Below are 22,366 nucleotides of genomic sequence, written 5' to 3'. Positions count from 1 at the left end.
TAGGTTAAATACATTTCACTTATTCATAACAAAGATTAGGCAGTTTTGGGGATATATTTAGATTTATATTCCTGATGCCATAATCTAGACACTAAATTTCAATGTCAACTAACCTTAACAACACAATATTTTAAATAAATATTTTAATTTTATTATTGACATTTACAAGGAGAAAAAAAAAAGCATACTGATATGTTACAATTGTATCAAAATTTGAAAAATATGTATGTTACACAAGTAACAGATTTTACAGAAAAGCACTTTCTTGCCTTCCCTGAAAGTAAGAAAACTATACAGCATAGGAAAAATATCAATATCAAAAACAGGTCAGATAAAAGCACTTAAAAAAAAAACTTGTTCCACAGTACAAAGTATCACAAAAGTGAAGTTCAAATCTCAAGATACAAATTTCTATGTAAGAATTTCAGTAAAAACTAGTATCAAGGTTTCAACAACATGTTTCCCATTTTTAGTGAGTGTTTGGAAAAGTCTTTACAAAAATAAATCATCTGACAGCAATGAATGACATTTTAACATATGTCTTCATTTTACAAGGACAGAAAATGTTTAAAGAAATTGACTTTTGTTTTTCTTATGAAATTCATGTAAAGAAGATCCTCTGATGCAACCATCCAGGATGTGGAATCGTATGCTATAATCCCTTTTTTCACACTCGTTTGCCAATATTTTGTAATTCGTTATATATCTGTTAGGTTATAGTCTAGGTATATTAGAAGTTCTGAGATTCTGATTCTGGCTTTCAATGTCCTTATCCCTTAAGAGCAATTAAACAATGAAATACTACATCTTTATTATTATCATAACTGAGAAAAACAACATCAATTATAACATCCACAATTATCACAATGGGACCAGTTAAAATTAGGAAGACTACTTAGCATTGTTCATGCTGGAAATTAGGTTGTGAAGTGTATTGCATGCCGATAAATTGAATAATGAACACATTTGCTTTAAATATATCTCAGTCCTTTCCAGCAGCAATAAGTTTATTATTTTAAAAAAATGTCTCCTTAAGTTATAGACTGCACTGGCCGGTTCTTCATATGGAGACGTTTTGTTGTAAACAAACATATAATGTTTGACTGTCATAAGGGTCTGCAGTTCAACAATTCAGTCATTTCAATTCATTCCTAGACATATTGTTCTGTTTCTCCATCCTTAGAACTTGTTTTAGATGGACTTGCTTTTGATTCCTCATTTATATTTGTTGAAGCTTTTTCTGGTAGGGAAGCAAGATCTTTAAAAACATCTACATAATGCCCAAAACCTGGACCCCAGTTCAATAGATTGTCCCAGTTGAAATTGCCAGCTTGCTGGGTTAGTTTCATAGGTAATGTACTATCAGCTGCTAGTGTGGCTGTAGGTGACTGAGCTCCTGAAGGTCCACCCTCAGCTCTGCGTCCTGGATATCTCCGAGGCTTTAGTCTAGCACCATAATTGTCTTCATCATCTGCATCTGACTCATTAACTTGAGTTAATTTTGGCATTCTTGATGTGTACACCATTGGTTTATCTCTATCATACTCCATTTCTGAGCAGGTGAAGGACTCATGTGAATCACTATCAGATGATGATTCTGGAGCAGGAATTCCATCAGCAGGATTCCTTATTCTTGAAAGAGGCCTCTGGCAATCCTCTTCTGATGAGGATCTCCCATGGTCTGCACTGCATATGCTAGGGTTTCTGGGTCTAGGAGTATTAAGTCTTTCAACTTCCTCTATTGAAAGACCAACAGGCGGTCCACTTTCCATGGGAATCTGCCCTATAGGTTGCTTTAGGCGGCTTCCTGGTCTGGAATTATGGCCCGCCATTGTTTGAGGACTCTTGCTTCTCCTGCCCAAACGAGTTGAATAATTAAAAATACCAGGCTGGCAGACATCATTATGCATCTCCAGGGATGAAAGATGTAGTTCTCTTGCTGGACTGCTTCTATAAAATGTTGAAGACTTGGAAAATGGTGCTGGACTATGACGAGACAAAGCATTTGGAGGGGGACAACCAGAATGACCAAGTGTAGCAGTTCTTAGTCCCTGACTATATGATGGTTGATATGTTAAACTACTTGCACCCAAAGGCAGTGGAGATTGTCGTGCAAAGCCAAGAGGACTATGCCTTTGAATTGAGAATTTAGGAGTGTGGCTCCGAAACTGCTTATAGTGTTGAATAATATCAGCATCTGAGGGGGCAATACTGCTAGCATTATCAATATCATAGTGCTCTATTTCTGTATCAGGCATAGCTAAAGGAGCACTAGGTATTATTTCTGAGCTTAGTGGAATATCTGTTTCATCATATATGAGATATGGGTTTTCCCTTTCAATAATATCAGGTTTAGGGTTCCCTTCCGGCTGTTTTCTTATAGTCATGTCATCACCATATGGTGGAATATTGTCAGGATCATCAAAGGCAACATTCTCACTTCCCTTCTTCTTCTTTTCTTTTGGTTTCTTCTCCTCTTTTGGCACTTTATTTTTTCTTCCTCTGCATTGGTTACAAAGAATCAAACTAAGGACCAGTAGAGCAAGAATAGTAGCACAGCTTCCAACAATTGCTGGGACTGCCCAAAGTGGAAGAGACAGCTGCTCAGTATGTGTACTTAGAGTGCATATGTACCCTCCATTTAATCCACTCTTACAAACATTACCCTGAGGGCAAACCACACCGAGACAAGCCACCACAGATTCACAGAATTTTCCAGTGTGTGTCTCAGGACAGATGCAGTTAAATCCAGATTGGGAATGAGGTTCACAACTTCCTCCATTTTGGCAAGGGTTTGAGGAACAATCCCCAGGTGGTACACAGGTATATGCATGCCACTGATTTATGCACATTAAGTCCCCCCAGCAGGGATTACTGGCACATATATTTGGACCTCTACATCCAAGTTTCACTGATGCCTCAGATTTAGATATGTGAACCATATCATGTTTTCCACTGAATGGAAGATTCTCCCGGTTATATTTCACATAGGCAATGCAACCATCAAATCCTAGAACAAAAAAAGAACATTTTACCATGTGATCTTAGATACAAAGCATCATTTCAATTTCAATAAATTTTTTTTCCATGTATCATGTCTGCACAACTTATTAAAGGGGTATACCAGCATTTACAAACTGATCACCTATCCTACTGACTACCTCTACTTAGGATAGGTGGCCAATTTCCGATTAGCAGGGGTCTGACAACTGCCACTCCTGTCCATCAGTGGTGAGAACTGCTTTTACTTTCTAGACTTTAAAAGCCACCTCCATTTATCATGTGGCTAGCTGTGAAATTCAAGTGGATACAGTCAATCTGCTATATGAAGATTATCCAATGTAAAAATATGGTTGTATGATTCGTAGAAGCAGAAATGATCTTTGAACTGGTCTAAGCACTTGAATTTCTTCACATAAAAAAACTTGGAATATCCCTTTAAATGACCCTTTCCACATATATGTTCTTATATACTACATTATTTAAATACTTTATATAATACTTATAATATGAAGGCATTATTGATTTCAATTACTGTATATATTCTAGTATAAGACGAGTTTTCCACCACAAAAAATTTGTTAAAAACCCAAACTTGGCTTATACTCGAGTAAAAAAAAAAGAAATGCAATATTCAGAGTGTGTCAGAGTTGTGCGCTGCACGGACCTGCCGTTGCTGGACGAAAGAAGCAAAGACCTGCAGGGGGCTATTGAGTATTGAGTACAGGGGCAGGGTGCTGGATATATACTGGGGCAGAGGGCTGGCTATATAATGGGGCAGGGGGCTGCTTATATACAAGGGATAGCTGGCTATATAGTGAACAGGGCGAAGGCTGGCTGGCTACATATTGGGGGTTGGCTGGCTTTATACTGGGGGCAGGGGCTGGCTGGCTAAATACTGGGGGGCAGGCTGTGACCAATGCATTTCAAACCCTAGGCTTATACTCGAGTCAATAGGTTTCTTCAGGTTTTTGTGGTAAAATTAGGAGCCTTGGCTTATATTCAGGTCAGCTTATACTTGAGCATATACAGTAACAAAAATATTGATATAACTATCCAAATCTGAGAATGTTTTACCATTTTGATTATTTTGCAATATTTGTCCAAGTGGAGATCCACCAAGCTGAAGAGTAAGAACATTGAGTCCTCCAAAGTCTTGGGTTATATGATGAATATCTCGGTTGTAGGCCTTGTCCAAAGTCAGGGAAGTTAGTGAACCATTTTTCTCTATTAGGAGAGTGTGCCAACGACCATCAGCTACGTAGATTTCTGGGATATTCCTCTCTACTTTTCCGGCAACTCCTGCATCTGATGTATAGTGTAATTTGCCATTCTTCACCTAAATTGAGGAACAGAGGATAAAAACTGTATTATTTTCCTATAGCTTAAACTCATTGACTTCAAGGGCTATGACACTCTTTCAAACCAAAGCTTAAATTGACCATGGCTGTGCAAGGCAATTAGGACTGGCACCAAAATGATAGAAAAACCAAATTAAACTGTGAGATTATAAAAAAGGCAGCCTTTACACCAAGCCACAAAGCCCTTTTCAACCTTAAGTTGCAGATACATTCAACTTGGTATAGATATACATGTGTGACTAAATCTCTGTAGTGTTTTATGGGTTTATATAACCATTTCTATGCATTTTATATAACCGAAAAAAAATGTTAATTGGTCTACTGTGGTTCCACCGCTTTTTGTTACCTCTGCAGTCTATAGTCAATCAGAAACAGAATGTATTGCATTTAAATTGATAATTTTCAGCTTCACCTAATAAAAAGTATAATCTGGTAGACCCCTGGCAATAAAGCATTGTGAACAAATCAGACATTTTTTTCCATTAATCCAAGTTAGGCAATGTGGTAGATAAGTGAATTACGCATTTCTCTTTGTAAAGCTTGTACAAAAGGCACTTCTTGGCTTTTTATGTATCTGCCCCATCTGTTGCTAGGGGGCCAGCTGGTCTCCATTGTTTTGTACCATTACTTCCCCAGATTGCTTAAACTGAGATTCAGATCAGCAAATAATGAGATTATCAAATATGATTGTTTTAACTAAATTCTTTTTATTCTCCTTAAATATTTACTAATTTGAATTGCTTTATACATTTCAGGTTATGATACATTTACACTTTCCCTCTGTCTCGTATCGACTTACAGTACATCTTGAAAAATAGTCATAATTGATAAGTGTTTGATTTTTCAGACTAGCTGGATTTCAAAACAAATCAAAATACATATTTGCACCTATATATTTTTTTATATCTATCAATATGAATGCATATGTATATTGGGACGAATCCCAGAAGTCTTAGAAACGTTTGGCTAGTGATCTATCCAATAAAGTCTTTTGCCAACATTACTGCTGCTCTCATTTAGAATTATGACAAGCCCGACTGAGCCATAGCCAGGGACTAAAGTTATCAGGTTCTTCAGGGAGAGGTTACTTCTGCAGACTTGTGTTTTTGTATAAGAGAGAAAGATAGGGACACTTTTCTGGCTTCAATACACCTTTCAAGGTCTGTAACGTGTTTGCCATCTTTAAACAAATGTAAGAAAAGACAAAGATCCACATGTAGAATTAGATACGGCTTAGTCTGTGGAATTCATGAAGAGCACAACTGACTGTTACAGATGATAAAAGGGAATACAGGATTACCGTGTACCTTGGAACAGACAAAAACAGGGATAGCAAAAGAACTGAATATACAAGCTGCAGAAATTCCAAAAAAATGTTTTACATTTTTTGTCCTTCAAGGACAATTTTTGTTTATTTGAAATGAAACCTATCACCTATAATATGGTGTCTGGTCTGAATACAGCATGTTATAGAGGAACTGGTATGGGATTGTAGAAAATAAGCTGGTAAAGCCCAAAATGAGCAGGGATTAAGAGCTATACAGATTTGTTTTATAAATATTGTGTTAAAGGCTTTACATGGTTAGGAGCGTTACATCTTAACGTACCATGTAAAATGCTTATAATGGGGAGCTCATTGGCAGCAGACAAGAAAAAATGTATACAAGTGTGGGACTGCTTAATAAATTCCCATGTTTGCTGCAATGCCCCTGAATGGTTCATTAGAGTGTAGACATTGGGGTCCCCCATATTTACTTGCTCTATAATTTAAAGGGGCTTTTAAGCTTTGCTGGTAAATAACACTGAAGTAAGATAAAATGCATGCAAGATAAAACTACACATGTCTCCCCATTTCTGTGCTGCCACCCTCTGATGCCAGCTGGACCATCACCATTTTGGTGGTCATGTAACCGCTGCATCCAATCAGCAGCTGCATCGGTCACAGAAGCAGGACTGGTGACCTGACCGCCACATCTCCATCCTAGCTGGCATGAATTGCCAAAGAGCTGAGTGATACTGTTTTCTTGCCCCAGCTCCAGTCCCTATGGCATTTTCCAACAAAGCTGATAAATTAATCTAGATGTTGCGTTATCCAAAGCAAGAATAAAACCTCAATTCAATAATAAAGAAAATACATTAAGCAGAGCAGCTGATAATCTATCTACAACCAATAGTGCTCCAATTATAAATATGAGCATATTTTGTATTTGTCAGGCATAAAGCAACTCAAAGGGGGGAATTTATTAGGACTTAGTATATCCACAAGTGCGCTCTGCACCGGAATGAAATGTGGTTTCCATCGGTTTCTCACAATAGTAAATATAGGGGGTCATTTACTAAGGGCCCGATTTGCGTTTTCCGTAGCCCCTAAGGCTCATTTGCATAAAGCCTTTTTTTAAACAAAAAATAAAAAATCAGGGCATAAGACACTAAAAGAAGAGCAGATCCTGCCAGAGGGGCACACATGAGTATGTCAGTGTGCTTGGTATACAATCCTTCATCCTGGTGGTAGATGTCCTTTGATATAACATTAATAAAATATGTTTTACTAAAATACATACCTTTACCATAGTGTAATTGCTGCTTTCATGAACCTGAAGTAAAATACCATTGTCACTTCTGGTCCTGAATTTTATTTCCAAATGATTTATGTATACAGTCTCTGAATCCACAATACGGTGTCTTAAAAGATAGTCTCGTTTCTTGGTCTGGCTTATGGTGTATTCAAGGTAACCTTTACCTTCAAGTGTTAAGGCAGTGTCAGGGCTTATATCTAGAAAATAATTCAAATAACATAAAATAAAACCTTTGCATTCTTGGTACAAAGAATATATTTATTTATTCATTATACATTACTAAACATTAGTGGACAACTATCTTCAGTCGTATAAGAGATAAATGCCACATAACACTAGCAGACTCTCTGCTCTTCAACCTTCACTGATTTCCAGGCTATAAACTTGCCTGAGACCATTGAGAATTGTATTCCACAGTAATGTATGGATGGAGTTCAGAAAAGTCAAAGTGTTATTTGTATAACTGTCAATTAGTAAATAATCCTTAAAATGTCATTTAATAAATCTACCTCTCTGATGTATAATGTTTCGGTCCCAAATCTGGAAAACCCATAGAAACACCTGTAGTGTATATGATAACACTTAGGACTGGAACAGCATAAAATCCCATATAAAATGCATTACTTTATATTGTGAGCACTTAGGCTATTTTCCTAGTGAAGTCAGGTTATTATAAAGTGGTGTAAAACTTAACGTACACTTTTCACAGTGCTTTCCAGTAAAGCCATCTTTACAGTTACATTGCTGCCAGGACCAATTATCAACGCAGGTTGCTCCATTTTGGCAAGAAGTTGTGGTGCAGGCTCCTTCTAATCTTGGACACCTAGACACAGAAATGAGAGAAGTGAAATGTCTATGATATAAACGTGGCTTGTTTTTTCAGTCACCTAACATGATTTTAAAATCAGGAAAATGTGATCATGGGTTGAAGACCCTTTATTAGAAAAATATGTATATTTTGTTCTTCGGGAATATTGCCCAAGTCTCATTTTACAAATACAATTTTATTGCATTCCATTTGCGAGAAGTTTGCATTTACATTTGTCCCTACCTTAGTCATGTATAAAGAAGTATTTTAGCCTAAATTAGAAGTCATACATAAAGAATGATCAAGGTGATCTAACGGGAAAAAACAACACAGATTTTCCTGCAAATGACTTGTCTGTTTTCATAAATAAGTGTGTTTCCCATATGCCTACTAAAATGTATTTTGACATTTTGAGTAATTGACAACTGGGTGTTACCAGAAAGGAGTGTGTCTCTACACATTCTCTCATTGTCCAATCGGTACCTTCAGTAACACCCAGTCAATGTATTCATGCATTTGTAAGATTAATAACATAGGAATATCACAAAACAGAATTCTTAGAGATTAAAATCTAGTAATTTTATTTATGTACTAAAATACTGTATTGTACTGACATCTGACAGATTCTCTAGCTGGAGACAACTCATTGCGTAGTGGTCTATAGAGAAGAGAAGCTACCTCCCTATCATGGACAGAAGAGTTTAGTACTCACTTCCCTACATATTCGTAATAAAATAATAACACAATAGAGTATCTGTCCAGTTGGGCCATAATATGGGTAGCCAGCAGTTCAATTTATTTTGCCAGACAACTTCTAATTTAGCTGCAGCCTAAGGACTACCAATAGTTTACTTAAGCTACAATATTCACTATTCATGATGACAATTACCATTAAATGTTGAGAGGATTATTATTGAACATGGGGTAATTTTAAGACTACATGCTGCTATATGAGGCCAATTTCCTGGTACAACTGCAATTATGGCTATGACAGCAGCCAACATTAACCTGGCCAACTACTCATACTAAAGAATTGAATCTCTAAATTGCCCCATAAACCCCTACCAGTTGAACCTTCAAGGATTGATGTCACATTAAATAATACACTATTGAACCAAATATAAGTAGTTCACTTTTGAATAGTTAAAGCAATCAATCACAACCTGAAAAAGTGAGCTGTTGGAGCGTCTCGAGTTAATATACATTACTTAAGATAACACCAACAAGGAATTATCGATGATTAATGAGCTGTAATTGTTTCCAGCACAGCGATACTGGTACAAGTCTTACAGAAAGGTTTTTGTTTTACTATATCAATAGAGCTATGATTGGATTTGCATTTTCTTGGGAAGGGAACAAAAATTACAGATAACAACCTAATGCAAAAATAAGAGCATACTCACCATACTGATCGCTCTCCACTCCCATACTCAACTTCGGGGTCCCCTACCTGTCTCTAATTCCTTTCAACAAAAAGGAAATGACTACTCAACCACTCCCTTGCGTGTATCAGTCACCTACCTCAGCAAGTAATTGGCTGAGTAGCATTTCCTGTCGGTTGAAAGGAACCAAGAAGCGAAGAACTGTAGAGGATCAGTAGAGATGAGATTGCTTTTATTTTCTTACATGACTGTGAGTTGGTTCTCAATATGGATGATACTGCAAATATGTAGTGTGATCAATGTAATGTTATCCTCTTTGAAATGTGGAGAACATTAAGAATTATGGTTATGTATTAAAGCAATGAGCAAATGTGGTATTACGTTATCAGATTTCATGGCCCCGAAAACATACCGATCTAGGATTCCTTGTGCTGACAAAGCTTGGCTTGGTTCTAGAGGACGCCCATTGACTGCAAATTCCATTATACAACCTACAAAGTCGTGGCTCTGCACTTGTCCTTTTCTTTGTAGTATTGGTTCCAGGGATCTAATACCGCCTACTGTTATTCTGTTTGGCTGAACATCCAGTGTCCTGTTCCAAGAGAGAAGAATCATTGCAAACCAAATAACTTTTTTAAAGTAATGATGATCACAGCATAAATCACCTTCATGTCTAGACGAAACAGAAGATAACTAGCCTTTTTAACACAATTCTTAGCTTTGGTAACATTTACATTGACTAAGCTTGATTTTCATGCTTTGGGACTATTAAATTCTAAGTAGATAATATTCTAAAAGTCAAAGAGAACAGATGGAAAACCAATAGTCAATAAGTATAGGGAATAGGGAACACAAATTATGGGAGAGATTCCCAGCTCCTTATTTTAAGTAGGTAGACCAGATAATTGGTTTCCCTTCCTGCCGAGTAACACTAGGGAAAAAGAAGATGTTCACCACTAATGTCTAAGTCTACTGGATAAGAGATTTAAGACACTTAATTGGTTCAATGGCTTCATTTTTTCCGGATATGCCATTTTGACATGTCAGAAAATGACATCAGCAGACGTCTAGGACCTTTGACCGCACTTAGTGTTTCACTCTATTAAACTCAACAGGTTTCATTATAAGGGACTAAAAACAAGTTATGGAGGGGGATATTTATCATGGCTTATACTTTTTGCCATACAAGCCCTTAAATTATCACAATTCCTGGCACAATTCAAACATGCACGGTGTACCAACATATGACAAATGATTAGTTCTTAAAATTAGCATTGACGTTTTTTTTTAGTTTTTCATGTAATGGTTTATACTATGCATGTATGGCTTGTTCAATGGTTAGGGTTATAAACTTATGAAGCAGTTCATCAAAAAGAACATCTGTATCATGCTGAGTCTACTTCACACTTCAGTATTTGATCATTTGACCAGGAAAATCTATGTACAGAAAAAACATGACATTAATTATTCTCCAGTTACGGCATCTGAGCATTGTAGATTCATCCAACTTTCTGTCCTCTGCTTTGCTGTAAACATTTAAATGAGTTTCATTTCTAAATGACCATACATGCTGTACACAAGCATTCAGTAAAGGGACTGGAGTAAACAAATTATGCTCAGCACTAGATATGAGCAAATATTCAGAGATTTGAAGAATCTGTCAGCACTAGATATGAGCAAATATTCAGAGATTTGAAGAACTGTCATGAAAAGGTCCTCGATTTGTAGATTTTTCTCCATTTTTTTTTCCTTTCCCTTGCCCCTCCCCTCTTCCTATGCTCTGGGAAGAATGACACCTGTAGCTAGCCTCCATTTTAAAAGATTCGCCCGAAGTGAAGTAAAAAAGATTCGGTTTTGCTATTGTGCTTGAAAAACGGTAGATTCCTACTGAATTTACGAAACAACTAACAGTTTCAGTCATCTTTACCAAGCACATTATAGCCAAATTTGGGAAATCTTCCTATTGTGTATACTTTCTACATACTGCAGTGTGAATATTCAGTTACTTAAACCTTCTGGCATATCTGGCTACCAAAGTTTCAAGTGTGACCAATTTTTGCATGATCCTCTTCTACTGAAAAGCACGGGTAAATACAGTACTTATGTTACTAATGGTAGAAACCATTATACTATATGGACTTGTTACAAAGATGGCTTTTTCATTTTATAGCTCAAATTCATAGACATGTGAAAATATTCTTACTATAAAAGAATTGAATTGTTCAAATTCTAATAACATGTTTCTAAGATTGAACATATCATGTTAATGTACGTACAACATGGTGTGAACACTGGTGATTCCGCAGCTCCCTGAGATACACTGTAACATAGTGTTATAATAGTATGTATAGTGACTTCATAAAAATGACTGTAAGTGTCAGTTAAGTGTCCCATAGTTAATATGTGAATGCTCGTAGGCAAGACATGCAGAGACATAGGAGGGATCTTTACAGTTCATTGAAATGAATGAGTAATATAGTCACAGATTTTATGGAGTGCAATCTAATAGGAAGTTGGGGCCAGAATGTCTTGGATACATATCCTTATTAAAAGTAACTGTGCCTGTAGGGAACATCTTGTGAAATTTAGAAGTATTTTACTGCAAAAACTGACAGTAGGCAGATGACGTTTTTTACTTATTAACGACTTAACAGTAAGATCAAGTTTTCGGGGCATGGTGAAATCTATACAAGGGGATCTCCAGAAACACAAAAAAACTACTCTGGTTAAATAATCAATCATGGTTTCCCCGCCCTAAATTGTGCATTGACATCTGGTATTGTTGCGATGAATAGTAAATATTTTGAGATTTACCAGTCACTGGAAACAGCTGAAGTACTGACGGTGCAATACCCTGGTTCCTGGTCCTCCGAGCAGGTATCAACTGTTAGCGAGGCTGCCTGCAATAAAGATTCACATTCAAGGTTACAATATAATATAATTTGGAACACATATATATAATATATATATATATATATATATATATATATATATATATATATATATATATATATATTGTATATCAATGATATTTTTGACTGTATCCATTAACATAACCAGCAGCCCCATTATGGAGGCCCCTTTCACAGAATCAGGACTACCAATGACAGCACAGCATGTGAAACAAAATACATTCCCACCAATAAATTGCTAGTTCAATGTAAATAAAGCAATTTGTTACATTCCTCACCTAAATAGATAGTTGCTTCAATACAATTCCCTTCATAGTAAATAAAATTAAATTTATATGCAGGCAAGCAATATTCTAAGAAATGATTGTTTGTCTGAATTAACATTTTTACGATTGGGCCACCACCAATCCTCTAACCCATTGCAAAGGTTGAAATCCACAGGTTATTTCGGGATATTCTATACATTATAAACTTGCAGTACAGCAGTTTTACTTGCAGCATGTAGATGGGATTTGGTTCAATTTTACACTTTTCTCACCTTTTGTAATGGGGGAATTCTGCAGCAAAATCTGCAATAAATTTGCATTTGCACCTAAACTAAAAGGCCTAATGTACTTTTATGTACAACAGTACATGTATGTTGCTACATGTGGCTTCTGCATAGTAGCTTGTTCCAGACATCATTTCCCCTAGAAGGAATGTTTCTAGCAATGCAGTAGAGGAGAACAACTCAGTATTTTGGAATGCAGTGGAGCAAACCACAAATCCTTTTGGATTTCAGATAGAGAACTTCTCCATATGTCTCTGTTTTATTAGACATATTCAGCTAACAAAGGTACGGTATGTCCCGCAGTATGGTCCTATACAGAGCCACTATATATCAAGCAAGAATGATTCAAAACGCAAAATGTTTGATTGATATTTTGCAAATTTGTTCTAAATTCTTAGTCAGTCAGTATATTTCTCCTTTACTCTCCTTGACTTGAGGATATTCATTCCTCTTGAATTTCCCAAAATAGACAATGATAATGTTTTTACTCACAAAAAATAAAAATGGCATCTATGATATTGTACTTGAGAAGGAAATAATCTTTTTTCATAAATATCGGCTGTTTTTATTTTTCCATTTTCTCGTTCTGTCTATTCTTTTCTAATCTGCAATATCTCAAAAATGACAACTTAATGCTTTTACCATTTTCCTTTAAACTCCCTCAGCGCTGTAGGAAATGACAGATTTGAAGTCCTGTGGGTTGAGGACAGACGTATACTGTGTAGTTTTACATGTGGAAATTGCGTTTCGCTAAATGTTTATGGCAGAAAAAATGTTATTCTGTTATTTTTAGTTTCCACAATTCCCTTCATAGAAAACAAAATTGAATTAAATTTATATGCAGGCACGGCCCATATTCTAAGAAATTCTTGTCTGTCTGAATTAACATTTTTACTGTAGTGAAATCCGACAATGAGCTATACCAGCGTGCTGGATGTTGGCCCCATAAAGACTTGTTTTCAGCTATATAATGACTTTAATATGTCTATGGTACTTCTTCCCCCACCAGTAACTCTTCTATACAGTTAGAGAGATTACTTAGTAATAAAGCAGAACCTGATATTTGCTGAGAAGGCAGATCACTATAAATATTACACTTTGTTAATGGTCACGCTGAACATTACAATTTTATAGCATGAACAATTTAGGCCTTCACGTTCCACATGGTAATACCACATAGAATATCTATCTGCCTTTTTTTGACCTCTGATCTTGGCAGAATATTAGAACATGTTTGTGCTGGCAGAAAATCCTAAGACATAAATGGAGTAGCCCCAAGTTTGAAAATTCAGCGCCCCATTTAAGTGTACAATATATGAGACTGACACATCTGTAATGTATTATTGTTGCACTTTTTACAGTGCCAGTTGCAGCATATGGTAGTTATGTATAATGAATATATTATACATGTGCGCCTGAAGGCAGGCAACTCGAAAGCCATGTAGGAGCAAGGGAAAGTGAGAAAAATCTATGTGGTAAATGGGTTGTCCACTTGTACGACAGTGTTTTCCCAGGCGCCTGTCAAATATTCTGACACAACCACAACCACATAAGATTGTCTTCATTCCAGCTAAATAGTGACTTCTCATGTCTACTAGCAGTGGTGTAACGTGCAACTGATGTGCCCCAGTGCAAAGTCTTTGCCAGGCCCCTGACTATAATGTATTGTTTATTGAATTAGTCTTCTCATATGGGAAAATGACACCTTATCGGCCCCCTAAGCCTCTTGGGCCCAGCTGCGACTACATCCTCTACACCCCCTCAAGTTACGCCCCTGTCTGCTAGAAATTCTAGCGAGCAGTGATTAGCAATGGTAATGATTTCTTTTTGTTCCTCAGGAAAAGTGAGGCCATAGTAGGATTAGTTAGGTACAAGGGTTCTCCAGCACTATTAATCTATTATTTTTTTTCGGAAGGCAGTAGAGTCTTATTTGTTTTTATGTATCTGATATAATATAATTTTATTTAACTATTTATGATTTATATTTAACAATCACATTATTGTTAATGTCACAGTAGTTGTCGCAAATACATACAAAGGTTTATATACTGGCAGGTGCATCAATACAGTAGACAAATCAACATGAAAAAAATCGATAGGCAGCTTATTATTATTATTAATATTATTATTGTTATTATTATTATTTATAGAGTCCCATTAAGTCCATGGAGCTGTACAATCAATAAGAGGTTCACATACATTGCATTCAGACAAGAACAAATGCAAGTACAAATACAAAACTACAGAGATCTGAAGCAAATGGAAGGAGGACCCTGCCCGTGTGGGCTCACAATCGGGAGCCTGGATTGAGAAGCTTGGACTGAGCCCTATATTTAAATGAGTTCCTAACATCTTTTGCTTCTCTGGCAGAGTGTTCTAGTTAGTCTTCGTTTTTTTTGCACAATTTTATAGGAGTAAACTTTGACAGGGTAAACTGAGATTGGAAAAAGTGTCCATCTATTCTCTTAAAGCAGAAGTAGTTCTGTGTAATGGCTGTATACACTATACCAGTTAAGCCTACTTAAAGTAAATGGGGTTGATAGGCAATACCATATACAGCCTATAGCCAAGAGCTGTTTCTGAATTTTTTAAATCTCAGATAATCCCAGATTACCATTCCCCTAGTCATCAATAATCAGAAAAAAGAACTATACTATACCATCACTGCTACATCAGATGTATCCCTGCACCCCCATACATGAAAACACTAAGCACTAAAGGAGGAAGAGGGAAGAAATTATTCTATTAATGACAATCTACCACTCAAGACAGAACAAAAATGGAGACAGATATAAAAACCTTGAACTGGAATTCACTTATTCATTACATTGAGAAAATGGAAAGGAAACAATTTTGAAATTATCTTTAGCTACATAGGGAGTGGCCATAATTGTCTTCACTGGTCAGATGAGGATGATGAGACCCAGATGTTTAGAAGACACCTGCTCCTCTTTGAGAGCACAGATTCTTGGGTGTTTAGTTACTTCGGTCTGTATTTTTAAATAAATAATGTCGATATCATACCTTGATACATTTTTGACAATTACTACAAATATTTTAAATTAGGAAATCAAAATGATCAAATCGATGGATTAGGGTACATAACTTCATAATGTACCTATGAGGACTTAGCAATAACGAACTTAGCCATTCCTAATACAGTAGCATAATAATCATGCATACTAATTCATACTCATTTTGAATTTTTTTATTTGTTTCGTTTATCGTTTTAAACCATGTTATTTAAATATATTTCCCCTATATGAAATTACATCTTGTTCTACTAGTTGTTAGAATATTCTCCTCTTGGCCTTTAGATGGCAATGAAGATCATTGTTATCTAAGCAAGACACAAGATCCCTCAACATAGTCATTCTAATGTATATGTCTGCAACTCAGTAGTGTTCCTGAGTTCACTGACAACACTGGGAGTAATGTTAACATTGCTGTAGAAGGTTAAACAAACAGCATTATCTTACCCTAAGTGAAGAGCATAAGACATGTTTGATTCAATTGGACGACTAATCATCTTCTAGTCCTATGCACAACATGGGAAAGAAATATACAATCAAAAACCTCTATATCTATCTATCTATCTATCTATCTATCTATCTATCTATCTATCTATCTATCTATCTATCTATCTACCATGTATATGCAATACCAATCAAATAGTTTTTTGGTTCTAATAAAAGTAAAAACAAGATTGTCATAATAATATGAATCAGGTGAATCTTTATGTAAGTATAAATATATTAAAATCTTTACCAATATGCATTGAAAATAAAATGTCTTACCATTCCAGCTCTGCGTGCAATGACTGTGTGGAAATGTCCATCAGATACTTTCTTCATTGTAGTAAGCTTGTATGTTCCGCCTCCAAGGTTATAAGAGAATCTCAATCTTTCGTCTGCTATCTCCAGAGCGAGAAATTCCGCTGTATCACCAGTTTGGTTGTCATAGTTATACAGCAGCAAGGCATTGGGTTTAATGGTAGAAAACTTGATGTAAATATAATTATTGTTGGGGTCCAAACTGGGAAACTCCATGTAGGATAATTCTTCAAATCCATAGCTGTTCAGTTCACAGTGCTTTCCAAAAACACCTACATATGGAGACAACATGTTGATGTGAAAGCATATTTTCAGAATTTTTTTACAAAAACTGTGCACAGTGTACAATATAGACATATAGTAAATACTGCCAGATATATTCTATATATGATATGTGGGGAAACAAGCCTTCTATTTCCCGTATGATGGACTACATTTTCCAGCAAGTTTTTCATTAGCATAAAATGGGAAACGGATAAACAATGATAGTGGTTTATAGAATAGTTTCCACTCTGGATAGAATACCAGTGATGTCACCATACATCATCATGACCTGTTGGTGATAGATATAGAAGTGCCTATTGAGTTGAGATTGTGGGTCATGGACAAACCATTCAAGTTACTGATCCAAATTGACTATGTAAGGTCATGAACAAGAGATGAGGTATGTCCTCACATATTGCAGTTTTCATTCCCTTGTATGCAAGTCAAATGTGGCTTCCCTCACTTCATTAATCTTCTTGTGTCTTTCATTCCTTCTTCAGTTGTGAGCTAACGTTCACGTGAAAACCAAAGAAAGAATTTTAGGCCAGAAAGTTAAGGCTGTTTCATTTTTCATATAAATTTGTTGTGACTGATCTCTTCTTTTGTATATTATCCAAAAAAGCATGTTTTAATGATACACACAAGTTTAGGGAAGTTGGCTTACCTTTTTATAAAGCCCTATTAAACCTTAATCCTCCTCTTATAAATTTTAGTGAACTGTATCAAATAATCTAGTTAAAATTTGAAAGAAGAATCATCTGGAAATGTAGAGGTCAGAGTTATCTTAACCAGGGAAATATATGGATTCACTTCTTAAAATATGCTGAGATCAACACACTTTATATAGGACTAAAGTAAATAGTGGGATTAGCATTGGACAAGCTCCATTCATGGCAAGTATTATGTAGTAGAGTCTGTATCTAGCACCATGCAGTAGTATAGTGTATTATTATTGACGTGCTGCCATTTCTATGCATAGCTATACCCCATATTGAAAACTGAGGTGTAAAAATGGTTTAAAGTCTCAAAGGGTTTTTCCAGGATAATAATGTCAGTGATGACTTATCCATAGGATAGCAATCAATAACAGACCAGTAGCCCAAATGGCGCCTGAGCCACAGCTGACGACACCAGAAACTATACAGAGAATAAAGCAAGCTTAATCACAGTACCAGAAGGATTAAAAAACAGCAGATTGGAGGGGGTCCTGACTGATGGACCTCCACCAATCTGATATTAATGACTTATAAATATTATGCAGCAAAGCAATTCAACATTTGTGGTAAAATTATGTTGAATTGACCTCATTGGTTATTTTTCAACCTACTGGCTCTTCCAAATGCTAAGTGGCACCATGCCTTTTTTTTGTTTTCGCTATATGGTATGATGCTTTTTTATAATACATGTGGTCCCCAACTAAGGGACACATTACTTCCAAATGACCCCAGTTACAAACGGACCTTTCTGCCCACTGCAGCCTCTGGTGAAGCTCTCTGGATGCTTTACAGACTGCAATGATCAGCTGAAATCTAATTATATATATATATATATATATATATATATATATATATATATATATATATATATATATCCTTCTAATGTATGCAGTTTTTGAGCCAAGGCCCTTGATTGTTAATATTTTAATCACATCTTCAAGATAACTAATTGACTCCATTTCTCTGTACTTTTCCAAGTTGTAGTGATCACCAAGTTGATAAATAAGATCGTATTCTTATGGAAAAGCTGGAAGGCACACACAAACACTTATGAGGTAACTGCTTTATGAGAAAATATATCTCTGGCTTTCAAAGAGAGTGGAAACAAGTGATTTAACAGAAAGTGTCTTCCAAGATGTATGAAGGCATAGCTCTAATTATTTAAAGACAACTTTCTTAGCTGATTTCCATCCAACAGTCGATCCTGTTGGCACTTCACAAATATTCTGCTTCCAAGTCCTTATTATTCAAAATTAAAGATGAGCTGCAATAAAGGTGATACTGAAACTCCCTGACTTCATCATTTATTGTACTTTTGAAGTGTGGACAAAACTTTGAATGGTTGGGTTCTTTTGCTTGTACTGCATTATCATTTCTGAAAAGCTATCCAGATCTCAATTGGAGTAATTATTACCATATACCGTACAGCTAATCCAGATAAACACAGACAGCTATTGTGAAGTATTTGCTGGACTTGTATGAATCATTTTTTTTATTAGTAAATGAGTATTCTAGTTATGCTACTCATGGTAGCATAACCTATGTAAGTATACCCAATACCAACAAGCAATGGGACTTTTACCATTTATCTACTGGTGGATGCAATACAAGCTGCTCGTAATGTGTCTGCAGAGCAAACTCATCAGAACTGGGAAATTTTTGCTAGCTATTTATGTATCCAGTCTTTGGTTGCGCATAAGAACTTTAGATATTTTTCCTGTAATTCAATTGAAGTAGGCCAGGTTTGTGGACGTCACTCTGTAAGTTGCTATGCAGTATCCTTCGCCAGTGATGAAGGAATATGCTTATACTGAAACCTCTTGCAAGTTTTTGATCTATGCAACTACACCAAAAAAGTGTGCATCATTTTCTTTCGATATTTTGTCTTCAATCGTTGGAACACTAGGGCGGCTTGTATGGAATAACAAGAGTACAGATGGTTTATATGCTAGTAGAATTTTCTATATGTAAAAAGATCTACACCATATTTTTATAAAGATATTTAGCAATTGTTGTGGCAGATGTACTTGCAGCCTCAGAATGTAAATTGGTATTTTTCCATTCTAGATGTCATGCTACTTGGGAATGTTTAGATAATAGAGGTACCTGCCATATGTGATCCATATAATATCTTTGAGAAAGTGGACCGCAGGACAGAATCTGTAGTTTAACTGAATTTGCAAGTATCAAACTAGGACCGTTCTTGGTATTCCCGACAGTTACAGATAAGAACTGATAATATGAGCCGAGATATATCCCAAACCATTCCAACAGTTTGTCTCTAGGGACCCATAGTCTCACATTGAGTAGTGTAAAGTCATTTTGCAATAGTGGAATAACTTTAGCTGGACGTAAAAGTCCAATTTCACATGGGGATTAGATGGCTTGACAAATCACTCATCTTCATAGATACAATATTTGAGTAGAGTAGTGTTCAGTAATTTATAATGTAAAGATGACTATAATACAAATCCAATCCCCATTACATTTGTAGCTAAATGCCCTTGTGTTCTGCTCTATAAAGCTGCATTCACACACAGCGTTTACATTGCATTTTGAACAGCTAAGGAGAGGAGATTTGCCTTATTGCATTGCTGTTTACATTTGCATTTACAAAGCGCAGTGCTCATACTGTTCTAACATGTGCATTAATGTTAAATGTTAACAACAATGTAATTAGGCAAATTTCTTCTCCTCAACTGTAGTATTGTGTTTCAAAACTAAATGCAAGCGCCACATGTGAACAAAGCCTAAATGAATGCACCACAAAGTATAAAAAGAATTTTGGTTATTATGACTTTCAGTCAAATACCTCACCCAATGCTATATTATGAAGCCTAAGAAATTTGAACACTTAGCAAAAAGTAAGAAAACTCACCAAAAGGACAGTGGCAGTAGTATCCATCCAAGCCACTTTGGCAAGAACCCCCATTAAAACATGGGTTGCATTCACAGTAGTTAATGGCAGATTCACACAGTTTACCTGAAAGAGAAAAAAAGTCTAGTCAAATACCAGCAATAAACACAAAACAGCATTGCCCGTTCATTTTAATTCAACTGTAATGTAAGGATAAATTATAAAAACATAAAAAAGGATTCATGTTTATCAAATGACAAAGTTTAGCACTGAGTGCCCCGTTTACACAGAAAAAACTTCTCATTTACGGCAGATTTTGGCAATCGGGATAAAAGATGGCTGATATTTCATGATGCAATAAAGTTTACAAAAAATTTTAATCCTAACAGGCTCATCACCTGACTATAGTAGGTGACACTGGTTAAAGCAATGTCACTAGTCCCAGGTCAGTGACCCAATGTAGTCTTAAGTTGTGCAAATACACTTGAAGAATATCCTCTGAACTCACAGATTTTGGGGGAACTGGTGGAAATTTGGCGTCAATTGTGGGCGAGAAAAGGAAGCTGATGGGTTTCATCAAGATATTGGCTATTACTTTAGTCTCCACATTGAACACGAATACTATTAGTTAAAAGGTATAGCTGTTGGGTCTTTGAGTATTTTGGTAATGTGTATAGCTAGGTTTACTGTTTATGTGGACCTTAAAGGAAATCTACCATCAAAATCAAGCATGATAAACCAGGGGCCCTTATCCAGGCACCGTGACTGTGGAAATCTTCTTATATTTGTTATCTATGGCCTCCTTACTTCTAAAACCAACTGTTTAAAGTATTCTAATAAGGGCTCCAGATACCCTCAGTGCTGTAGCCTCACAGGCAGATAAGGTCTTCACTCTCCCTGCACTCTCCCTGCACTTCCTGCTGCTGCTCATTGTAACAACCTGTGAATCTGCAGCAATGAGGGGCTCTGGTAATGACCAGAGTCCCTTCAGGATCATTAGTATGATTTTAAAAGTTGTTTTTAGAAGGAAGGAGGCCATGGATAACAAATATAAGTAGATTACCACAGTCACAGTGCCTGGATCTATGAGTAAGTGTCCCTGGTTTATCATGCTTTATTTTTATGGTAGATTTCTTAACCAATTCAGGATCCAACAGCTAGTCTATGCACACTACTTTATCTACATTTATAAAATATCAAGGCACATATTTCTGAATACATAAGGCATAAAATATGTGGCCAGTCACCACGGGAATTTGATCGCTACAAGTCTTTCTACTCCGGTGTTTTTACAGACTTTCATTTTAACGTCCAATTTATAAACTGATAGCAATTCCACATGTGAAGAAATTTACAGGACATCAAGTTGAATCATGGACTGGACAGGGAATATCTGAAGCAATATGGTTCTGATCTGTCAAATACTTGTATCCACTGAGACCTTAAAAGCATCCAAAAGTGGTGGAACATCTCCGGCAAAGATTCATGTTGTGATTAGAGAATATTCCATCTACATTGACATACTCATATAGATAATAGCGTTATATATTAATATTTTCATTGTTATTTCTGGTTCTTTAGTGTACCAGGACAGCCTGACCTCTGGCTCACTCACAACTGACTAGGACTGTCTGACTCTATTAGTCATGATGGTTTACAATTACATGCTTTATAAATACAGACTACATGCAGTGCATGCCCTATAAACATGAGCTATATGCAAGGTTGTAACTCTAGCCTTCGCAGCTCATGGATTTCTTAATTGGCTCATCACTTAGGGAACCTAGGACCCAGAGGTAAACAAATCTTCCAGGGGTGCAGATTTGGCCACTACTTTTATTTAAATTAATTTGAATATAGCTTAGGAATATTTGACAGATATACATCTAGAGTACAGAAGTTTAAATACCTGTAGTATTAGATATAATATCGAAAACACACTTAAAAATAATCACTGCATGAAGTGATCATTGTACAAACAGGGAGTGGTAGTGATATACCCTGAATGTCTCGAATAAAAACAGCACTGTAACATAAGCTGATGCACTTTATTATAACTAGTGCTAGGCCTAAGGGGGTTAAGTATGACTTATGTCTTTGGAGTTCC

The 22,366-nt window shown here is 36.1% G+C and overlaps 1 protein-coding gene across 1 annotated transcript in view; it reads right to left on the bottom strand.

The window, feature by feature from the left end:
* Window positions 1-163: 163 nt before the first annotated feature.
* FAT4 (FAT atypical cadherin 4) overlaps window positions 164-22,366 on the bottom strand; it is a 169,713-nt gene continuing 147,510 nt past the window's right edge. Inside the window, exons 10-17 of the mRNA XM_072119383.1 lie at window positions 20,281-20,385; window positions 16,387-16,694; window positions 11,942-12,027; window positions 9,540-9,719; window positions 7,636-7,760; window positions 6,923-7,134; window positions 4,078-4,339; window positions 164-3,010 (exon numbers count right to left, since the gene is read on the bottom strand). Coding sequence (XP_071975484.1) covers window positions 1,152-3,010; window positions 4,078-4,339; window positions 6,923-7,134; window positions 7,636-7,760; window positions 9,540-9,719; window positions 11,942-12,027; window positions 16,387-16,694; window positions 20,281-20,385 — 3,137 coding nt within the window. The 3' untranslated portion in view covers window positions 164-1,151. The remainder of the gene's footprint in view (window positions 3,011-4,077; window positions 4,340-6,922; window positions 7,135-7,635; window positions 7,761-9,539; window positions 9,720-11,941; window positions 12,028-16,386; window positions 16,695-20,280; window positions 20,386-22,366) is intronic.

This window comes from Engystomops pustulosus, chromosome 1, assembly GCF_040894005.1.
Source record: "Engystomops pustulosus chromosome 1, aEngPut4.maternal, whole genome shotgun sequence".
In the NCBI taxonomy this organism is placed as follows: Eukaryota; Metazoa; Chordata; class Amphibia; order Anura; family Leptodactylidae; genus Engystomops; species Engystomops pustulosus.
The sequence above is the reverse complement of the archived record's forward strand: the minus strand, read 5'-3'. Positions and strand labels throughout refer to the sequence as shown.